The 10499-nt window shown below is 39.8% G+C and overlaps 1 protein-coding gene across 10 annotated transcripts in view; it reads left to right on the forward strand.

The window, feature by feature from the left end:
- Positions 1–9453, forward strand: part of FERRY3 (FERRY endosomal RAB5 effector complex subunit 3) — a 32781-nt gene extending 23328 nt beyond the window's left edge. For 9 of the 10 annotated variants that reach the window (XM_073314686.2, XM_073314715.2, XM_073314676.2 and 6 more), the window contains 3 exons: positions 5360–5417; positions 7058–7125; positions 8762–9453. In XM_073314686.2, coding sequence (XP_073170787.1) covers positions 5360–5417; positions 7058–7125; positions 8762–8854 — 219 coding nt within the window. In that variant the 3' untranslated portion in view covers positions 8855–9453. Of the gene's footprint in view, positions 1–5359; positions 5418–5982; positions 6066–7057; positions 7126–8761 lie in introns of all 10 variants that reach the window. The other variant, XR_012155290.2, reaches the window with a different exon arrangement.
- The last annotated feature ends 1046 nt before the right edge of the window (positions 9454–10499 follow it).

Consider the following 10499-nt stretch of genomic DNA (forward strand, 5'->3'; position numbering starts at 1 on the left):
GTAATACATTGTACAGGAAAAAGTGAACAATCTCAGATTTCTGAAGGCTAATCTGAACTTGGTGCCTTTTGGAAACCTTGTTTTCTAAAGTTGTATTTACCACCTACCTAAAAATTTTTTTTGTAAAGTGGTTAACCAGGAGCACAGCTGCAGAGATGTTGAGATGTTTCATTGTGACAGGCATTCATCAGGCGCTTTCTTTATTGTTCTGCAAAAAAAAAAAAAAAAAAAGCCCTTTTGTAGATGGATTTTTATAAATTAGCAATGACATGGAGTTTATTAAACTGAATGAAGGGTGACTTCTTTTTTACTGGTACACCTCTACCCCAATATAACGCAACACAATATAACACAAATTCGGATATAATGTGGTAAAGCAGCACTCTGGGGGGCGAGGCTGCGCACTTCAGTGCATCAGCGTGTCTGGCTCCGACTCGCTGCTCTTAGAGGCGTGTTAAGGGTGCTGGGCTAGGGCCAAGGGGTTGGATAAGGGGCAGAGGGTCTCGGGGGGCGGTCGGGGACAGGGAGTGGGGGGGGTTGGATGGTTTGGAGGTCCTGGGGACAGGGACGTTCGATAGGGCGTGGGGGGCCTGTCAGGGGGCAGGGGTGTGGATAGGGGGCAGAGCAGTCAGGGGACAGGGAGGAGGGGAGTTGGGTAGGAGGTGGGGTCCTGGCAGTGATTAGGGATGGGGGTGTCTCTGGAGGGGACAGTCAGGGGGCAAGGAGCAGGAGGGCTTAGATAGGGGGTGGTTAGAGGCGGGGGGGGTCTCAGGAGACAAGGAGTGGGGGGGGTTGTATGGGTCGGGGGTTCTGAGGGGTCAGTCGGGGTGGGAAGTGACTTAATAACGGAAATGCTCAAGGCCAAAGCAAGTTGGATATAGCATGGCTTCACCTATAAGGCGATAAGATTTTTTTGGCTACTGAGGACTGCGCTATATCGGGGTAGAGGTATATTGGGATTTCATATAAAGCGAATGTCACAAAGAAAAGTTGCTTTTACTGTTTCACTTGTGCCTAGTGGCCCTGATCCATAACTGGGGCCCCTTGGTGATATGGCAATACAAATAATTGTTGATAATAATAATATTGTTGGAGTTTTTTAAAAAGTACATTCTGTAGACTTCAATGCATGCAAAACCATACCTGTTCTGTATAAACTGAGATAACTTCATACCATTTCCTAGTGCATAGGTGTTTACATTTCATCACTGAAAACACCACAACTGCTTTTTTTCTGTGGAGTCTGAGCAGAGGGGCCGTTGCTGTTGCCTGTATTACTGTTCTATAGAAAAGCAGAAAATTTCTCAGGGGTGTCAGTCAGGCACCTTTTGTGACCATTACAGTGATGCAGAACATTTTCTGAAAAGTCCAAAAAATGAGAAATGGAGATTTACAATCTGTAGCATAAACTGGCTGGCTGTATCATTTTTGTGTTATGGCAAATTATTTTGGGTATGTGCCCTTGTACCACCATAAACAATTCCACTCCTCATTTCCATCAGATATATATTATGAGACAGTTACCAAATTGGCATTTAGTCAAAGTATACCTATTGTAGCCTGGTGTCCTTACTAAGGCAAATTTATTTAAATTAATTGGACTTTTGCCTACCTGAGAACTGCTTAGAGACTTCAGGACTTGACCCTCTATTTTTAGCCCTTGTAGGGCCTGATGCTGTAAAAACTTAAGCACCTGGGTGACGTTCCCCAGAGATGGACAGCTGTGTCCCTCAGTTCTCCAACCTGGGGTCCCTTTTACATTGCTTTACTGTGAGAGCAACCACTCCTGGCCTTGCTCACACACAGCCTCTCTAGCATGTAAATTACTCCCAGCTGAGTTTTATGAGTGCTCTAAGCCAGCCACTCCTGAATTATATGTCAGAGTGACACCAGCAAACTCCTAGTCCCAGACTTGCCTCCAGAAATGTGTGTGTTGTACAGCCGGGTACCCTCCTGGACAACACCAGCTCATAGAAAGTCCGTTATTTTGTTAATAGAAAATAACATGCACAAAATTTGGGATAACAAGTGGAGCTTCCCAAACACTTCAGTTGAAACACACACTGGTTTAAGCAAAACAATAAAGCAGGTTTGTTAACTACAGAAAGCTAGATAAAATGATTACAAGTAATAAGGCATAAAAGCTAGAACTGGTTACAAAGAAATAAAAGGTAAAACACAAATGAATACCTAACTTATCAAGCAAAGTGAATTCAAAGCAAAGATTTCTCTCACCACAGGCTTTATCAGTGTTACTGGCTGAACTCCTTTTAGACAGGATTCCTTCCCCCCCACCTCCTCAGTTCAAAGCTGTTCCATTGTTCCTCAGATGTGTTTGCCACGGATAGAGAGAGGAGGAATTGTGGCCTCTGTTCTCCTTTCATATAGCTCTCTATTTGTATTCTGTTTGCATGGGAATTTCCTGCTGTTCTGTTGCCAAAATGTAAATTTTTCGTTCACATCCTTTTTTCTGCCAAAATATGGCTGCTTAACTAGGTGATAGTTCATTTGATTTTGTTGACACCTGGCTGATGTGTCAGTTTGCCTTTGTCTCTGAGGACCTGGCTCGTGCCTGCTTTTCTAAACTTGGGACATGCCTCAGGCCATGTCTACACTCTCACTTATATCCGCAAAACTTTTGCCACTCAGGGGTGTGAGAAAACACCTTCCTGAGCGACATAAGTTTTGTCAGAATAGCTACCGCAGCTCATTGAGCTGGTTTTATTATATCAATGGGAGAGCTCTCTCCTATTGGCATAATTTGGCTACATGAGCACTCTTACAGCAGCACAGTGGCCACAGTGGAGTCTTATAACTTTATACATAATGTTGCCCCATATTTTACCAGGACAGTAGTGTTCAGCAGATTATGAGCTTTCAAATGATAGCACACAAGGTACAAAATTTATGAGCATTTTGTAAAAGTGGTGAACATAAGGGTACCAACTGTCACAACCTGCTTTAACTTTACGCATGTTACTAGTCTCACTGACTTCTGTCTCTTTCAGATAGAAGCTTGTGTGTATATATAAGGTTTGCAGCAGATTCTATAGGACAACATACTTAGGCTGTCTTGGACCAGCAGGAGAAACAAATTCCTAGACAATGGCCCTCCTACTAAAAAATCAAGCTCTTTTTTTGATAGATTTTAGAGCGCAAGACAGGGATGAGATCCTGGTTACTGACTGCAGACCATAGCTCCCTGAACACTTCTTGTACCTCACTAGAGTGATAGTAATCAAAACTCAACCTAGAATGATAGTATCTTTTTTTACCCCATACACACACAGGACCCTGCCCATCTGATCTGAGTAGCCTTATGAACCTTAGTGGAATACTCTGCATTAGTCTGCATGTAAAAAATAACCTGATAGCATAGTGAAATCATGAGTATATCACTTTTAAAGGTGACACAGTAATGATTCAGATTCTAATCCATATTTGAGTTTTTTTGGGTTTAATTCATTGGCATTCTGTGTTCAGTCTGTTATTTCTGTGAGTGCCCCCAACACTTAACTTCTGTACGCCTCTGACGTGGTCCAAGAACTGGTGTCATATCCTCCTTCTTTGGTAGGTCCTTTTAAGGTATCAAATGTTTTTTGACCTTACTGACTGGAAAACTACTGTTAATTTGCCTTCAGGGCAACAGGACCTTTCTTTTTAGACACTGGTTTTTAAACTAGGCCAAAACAGGGATCAAAACCACCAACAAACGCCTACCTTACATGTGACAGCCTGTGTAGGCAGATAAATTACAATGAAGACCCAGTATTTCTTCCGGAAAGCTTGAAAAAAATATATATTCCGTTGTGCAGCATTGTGCTATCTGATTCATTTGTTGCGTAACTTAAGGGCAAAGCAAACAGATGCTAAGGATTTGCATAATGAGAAAATTGTTTTTAAATGTTTCCATTTTACGATGTTGGTTCTACTGCCGCTCTCGATTTTTTTTTTAAATAACGATCCACTGTATCTAGTGTAGGTGGGAACTACAGCTTACAGCAACCCTCTAAGGCCATGTATGGGGTGAACTGTATTTGTGTTAACCAAATGATCAGAAGTTTGATACTTTTTAAATAAGGCTGATTTTTTTTTTTCCCCTGCTGTAGAGATGCTCTTTGTGTGGTGTTTGACAATCTGTCATTTACACTGTGTAGATTTAAAACCATTTGCTGGTTTTGTGGAATACAAAAGTGCTTAAACTGGAAATTTGGAAGGGTAGGTAGAGTGCCAAGTCCATGTTTATATGCATAGTTCTGTTCATACTAGGAAGTGCTTATCTTTTGAATCATAGGAATGATTCTTTTTAAATAACGTTAACAACATTGACATTTTTTTATCTGCCACTGATAGTATTTTCCATTTCTTGGCTTAGATTCCAAGGAATGTCCTAAATTCATGTAATGTTTCCCAGTGTTTAAACTTCTATCTAGATCTCAAATTTATTTGACAAGTCCCTATTAACCATGCCTCTTGGGATACTTTATAGGTGCAAGGTACCATACCTAATCTCGGTTATTTAACGGAAGCTCCAAATTCTCTCTCCATCTCTTCTTGTATCTGTATCACTTGAATTATTGAATTTATTTTGGGATATAAATCCAACCCCAATAGAGGATCTATCTGCCAGGGCATTTTTAGTATGTCAGTGGCGATAGTATGAGGGTCATAGCTAGAAGTCCTCAAAAAGAATACCAGCAAATTCAATGACTGCAGTTAGGCTGCTGAACACATCCTTACTCTGGCAATCCAAAGTTTGGATCGGACTGTATAAGCAGTTTAATTGTATGTAATACATGAAAGCTGAGATATTCAAAGCTGCTTATGGTAATAGTGCATGTGAATGTCCTTGAGATGAATGGGAGCTGTGCATCAATATCCCCCTTTGGAAAATCTAAGCTTAAAAATGCATATTGCACTGTTCACACAGTAGCCTCTCAGCACTTTACATAAAGCAGTAGCTAAGTTTTTGTGGTAATCCATAACAATAAACATTTGCAGAATGCTTTGGAAAACTAAGTGTTCTTTGTCTATGATATTATTTGAAAAGAATGAAGCAGATCAATAAACCACATTAGCAAATGTGCTCTATGGCCTGAGACATTCGAGAGAGACCTCTGCTTAAGGAGAGAACTTTCTGCTTTCTAGCAGAGAAAATTGTGTTCAGAAAATGAGCAGGTGTGCAAGCTCATAACACTAGAGACTGTAAAGACAATATGAGAGTAAATAAGACATTGGAATAAGATAAACACGAAAATATAGAAAAACATTGTCTTGCAACACTGTCTTGAGCCACTTGTTGATGCTTTTGTTATGTTATTAACTTTAACCAATTTTAACTAGCTTTTTTTTTTTTAAGGAAATGACTATACCATGGTGCTTAAAGAGGGCAGAGCTTGTGTTTAAATGTGTCAAAGGTTAGTGCACGCTTCACTTATTATTTTGTCACATTAACTGTCAGCAAAAATCACTTAAAATTACATATTGCAAAAGAGATGAAAAATGTGAGGAATTCAAAATAGAGCGTCAGAAGTAATTTTGTATCTGTTGGCATAACTTTACCATTAATGTGTATGTTTTCTATATTCTTTCCTGTTTAAAAAGTGATGAACACATGATGCTGTGTTAGAACAGAGGGGAAAAAAGTAATATTAACACACACTTCTCATATCAGGGCTTGTCTACACTTGAGCACTACAGCTGCACCACTGTAAACGCTTCAGTGTAGACACTATCTATGCTGATGGGAGGGATTCTCCTATTGGCATCAGTAATTCACCTTCCCCGAGAGGTGGTAGCACTGTGGACAGGAGAATTCTTCTGTCCACCTAGGGCTGTCTACACAGAGGGTTGGGTTGGTATAGATATGTGAATAACGTAGCTGAAGTCGATATACTTAGATCTACTTACCATGGGTTCCACACTACGTGATGTCAACTGGAGACACTCTTCCCGTCGACTCCCTTTGCGCTTCTCGTTCAGGTGGAGTACAGAAGTCGACGGGAGAGCGATCTGACCTGCTAAATCAACCACCGATGCATCGATCGCCACATGTCAAACCCCCGGTATGTGTAGACAAGGCCCAAGTCTAGAAGACAAAGATGAAAAAAGACACATTACACTATCAAGACATCTGTCTGCCAGTGCATAATTGTTCCTTCCCAGTATATTTTCCAGTATCTCATTCAGCTGACGTTTTAAATGACCCACACAATGGAGCTTCTACTAATTTTTTTAGGAGATTATTTCAGAGGTGAATGAGCAGGCATTTTCCTGATACTTAGTCTCAGTTTCCCCTTTTTATTTGTCTGTTATCTATTACTACTGGTTGTACTCCTGTGCCCTACATTTAAATAATTCCTCACCATCTTTGCTGTTCAAACCCTTCAAATATTAGTTGAATGTTAGGCCCCCTACACTAGAAGTTAGCCAGTTTCTTCTTAGTGGGGGTTATTAGGTGGGAGCCATATGCTCATTCACAGTTATACAACATCCCTATGTCAGCAAAATAGAAAAATGCTATTAGGAAAGTGTACATGTTTTGCTCTTTCTTCACAAATCAGTTCCTCATGATCATTTTTATTGCCCTTCTCCAAACTGCGTCCAGTCTGTCAATATATTTCTGGTATTAGAGTGCCCAGAACTGAATTCAATATTCCAGGTGTGGTCACACCAGAAAGCATAGCTAGTTGTTGAAAGCAAGCTGTCAAAGTAATACAGATCCAAAAAGTATCTTCTGATGCCTGCTGCAGCTCCATGTTGACCAGCACGAGATTGTGCAGTTTCCACAAGCGCAGGAACTTTACACCCTTCAAGACTAGAATGGTGTTCTCCATAGTGGATCATCAGGATCTGCAGGCTGACCAGAGATTTGAACCAGCAGGTTGGGCAGGCTAGTGAAGACTAAGGGCCCAGAGGTGCTAATCTGGTTTATGCAGCTCCACCAGGTGTCTGAAATCATAACTATATATGTAAATGTATACCACACTCTGATAAGTGTCATTAAAAGGAAAATCTAATGCGTATAGTGTGTAAATATGTGAATGTTGTCTTCTAGGCTTCATGATGGAAATGGCTTCATGGGATGGAGGAATTTCTCGGACTGTACAATTTCTGGTACCGCAGGTAGGTTTAATAGAGAAATTAACTCCTGTTATGGCCTAGGAGACAAAAACAGAACAGGGTTCTGGGTGCTGACAAATCTGGGTTTTGTTCCCTGCTGTGCCTTTTTTAAAAAAAAAAATCTCTGTGCTTTAGTTTTCTCATCTGTAAATTGGGAAGAATACATGCTTTAGAGGTGTTGTGACACTTAATGTTTGAACCACTTTTTGCCAGCCACAGATAGAAGGCATTATAGGGTATATCATTATCGCTGTTTATCGTTATCAGATAACGGGAGTCAGAATTCACAGAGTTTTAGAGGGTACATACTAATATAAAGATGTGTTTTTACTGCTAGTTTCTTCAGAAAGTGTGGAGTTTAAGCTTAAATGACTTTATTTTAAGCTTTCAGTTGGTCTTCTCCAGCATCTTTGAAAGTTAGTGTGGAGAGAGCCCAATCATGCTCCCACTGAATCAGTGGCACAGCTCCCCTTTACTTCAGGGGCACAGGATCAGGCCTCAATAGACGTGCACTAGAACTACAAAGTTGTTTGTTAATAACTACCCCAAATTGTTTGAATTCTGGATGATCTTCAGAAGCAGGAAGTCATCCAAAAGTTGTGATCAGTGCTAAGTTTTGTTTATTTGCTGTGGTCCTTAAAGTTATGTACATTGTAAAGTTAACTGGAAGGAAGCATTATTTGGAAGCATATTCATAAGTTAAAAAAATTACTTAACACAACGTTATGAGCCTCTAGGCAACGAGAACCAAGAATAGACTACTAGCAAAATCAGATCTAATTTTGGAATTCAGAGAGTGAGACACTAATCTGAAATCATGAAAAGGTCTATGCTAGGGCTACGTAAGAGAAAGTCAGTGACTGGAGGAAGAAAGCCTCTTTAAATAGATATTTTTTACTAATGTAAATACAGGGTAATATTCCCAAGTAGGTTTTGTCCTATTAATTGCTAGAATTAGGTTATAGCTAAGAGTCTAGTTCATTTGCAATATTGTGGAAATTACAGATACTGCAATATCAGGCTTCCACCACAATTTTGTTTTTAATTAGCTTATTTTGCACAGATCACAATTTTGCATGCCTTTTGAGCATGCAGTTAGTACTGCACTAACATTCAATACCTGTAACATGTAAAAGGCTAATGTGACTGGTCTTGATTTCTATAGCCATTGTGTTAAGACTTAATTTCTGAATTTTATGTTGTACTGGTGACTTTAAAAAATAATAATAATAAAAAAGGTGTAATATAGTTGCAGCAAAATATCTGGTTACAAAAAAATTAGCAGGCATAACATAATACTTGAGTGTTTATTATTCCAGCAATTTTTTCTTAAGCAAATAGGTCTACTCTAGCTTTTCCAAATTACTGCTATTAACAAAGGTCCGTTATTACCTTTCTGCGATTTTCCATCTCTTGTTCGCGATTCAGATGCATTTATTTGAAGATCATCCCACGATTCAAGTAGGGCCCTAGTCATAGCATCAGTGGCTGGAAACCTCATCTGGATGGTGGATGTGCTGCTATAAGACTCCACTACCGAGTAAAGTACTGGAGGAGAGGGGAGAATATAGAGAGAATGTTGGTCTCATCCAAATTATAGCAAACAAATCAATGCTTTCTGTTGTCTTCATTTTTACAGACTATATCTGAGGAAATGTTTTATCAGCTGAGTAATATGCTCCCCCAGATCTTCCGAGTGTCCTCTACGCTGACTCTGACATCTAAGCACTAACCCCTCTGAAGTAATAAGATGCATGTCACTGGAAGAGATGAGAGTATTGGTTTAAATATCTAGAATTTCTCCTCTGTATTTTTCCCAAAATTGACTGTTTATTTGGAAGTTAAATTTTATTGCAAGTTGCAAACAAAATAATGTGTATCCGTTCAAAAGTTCATAAAATCAATGATCTGTCTTGATTTAGATGTTTGCCAAAAAAATGAAATACAGTCAATGTCTTTCAGCAAGATATTAATGTGAAATATTTCACCTTTTTACACATATCATGAACTGTAAATGTTAGTGTGACCTAAAATGTGTGTATTTAAAAGTTATCTATAGAAACAGAGTAATTGTCATACCTAAGCATTTACAGTAGCAGGAATAGATATCTTTACTTTTTTGGAAACATTCTTGTTTTCTGAATTTGCCCAATGCAATTTAGAGGAGCGTGAATTATATCAGGCAAGCCTTTTTGGTATAATTTAAATAATCTGGAAACATTGTAAAAACAACTGTAATAAGGTCAACCCTGACCATGAGAATAAAATTGACACCCCCGCCCATAACAGTTACAAAATGAAAGGTAAAATAAAATGAAAAATAACCACTAACTTCTTGTATTGTGCAAATCATTCAGTAGATAATATACTCTTGTGACAGTGATTATGGGTTTCAAGTTATAGTCATTTCCATTTTCACAATGGGTTTTTTTTCTTTTTCATGTCCTGGTATTTTTAGTGTAGCATCTCTTGTTCAGAAAGGAGATTTGGCATTGGTGGGACTTCCACATAGGCAATTCAATAACAGTATCAGAACTGCCACACTGGTGTATTTTGTTGCCTGCTATGAATTTTTCAGATTTCATAATCTAAGTAAATTTAAAAAAAAAAAAAAGTGGGGGGGAGGGGCAGTTCTACTCTGTAAAGATGACACTGAACAGGTCTGCTCCCTTTATGTATCCCAAATCTCCTTTGCTGCCTTTTAGTGGCAAAATGAGATTTTGCTACTCTTTAAACTTTAGCACAGCACATTACAGTTTCAGGGCCAAGTTAGTAACACCTGTGCAATCCCACTGAAGACCGTAAGTGCCCACTTTTCATGATAAGAGCGTTCCAGTTAGAAACTGCTCTAGATGTAATATACTACACATAATTTCCTGGATTTCTCATCCCATATTCTTTATAAATTAAAATATTGGTTCTTTAATAGGCATTCCAGCCCAATGAGGCCTCTAGTAGTTAGTATCCACTCAGTCGTGTGGAGCTTGGACATGACCACTCCACCGGGCTCTAACCCTAGGAAGGTTGACAGCATTTGGCCTCCGGAGAGGACCCCCTGAGTTACCCTTCCCAGGTCACTTCCTACTAATGCTTCCCTCCATTCCTGATCCTAGATGAAGAAAAGGAAAACAAACTGTCTGCTCCGACCGGGCTCAGCATACAGTCCTTCAGGGAAGCGTCACTAGTCCCTTTTGGCAGGAGCCTTCAGGGTAGGTCTGTACTCCTCCCCATTCTGAGCTGGTTTGCTCCTTTTCAACTCTCTCTCTAGTTGGGGCATGCGCTGCAGGATTGGAACAGTGGGGTTAGCTGGGCCCAGGACTGTCCTTTAACCCTTTCTGTTCCAGTGCGGGGTTTGTATACCCTATCACAGGCTCTTG

Source organism: Lepidochelys kempii, chromosome 1, assembly GCF_965140285.1.
Source record: "Lepidochelys kempii isolate rLepKem1 chromosome 1, rLepKem1.hap1, whole genome shotgun sequence".
In the NCBI taxonomy this organism is placed as follows: Eukaryota; Metazoa; Chordata; order Testudines; family Cheloniidae; genus Lepidochelys; species Lepidochelys kempii.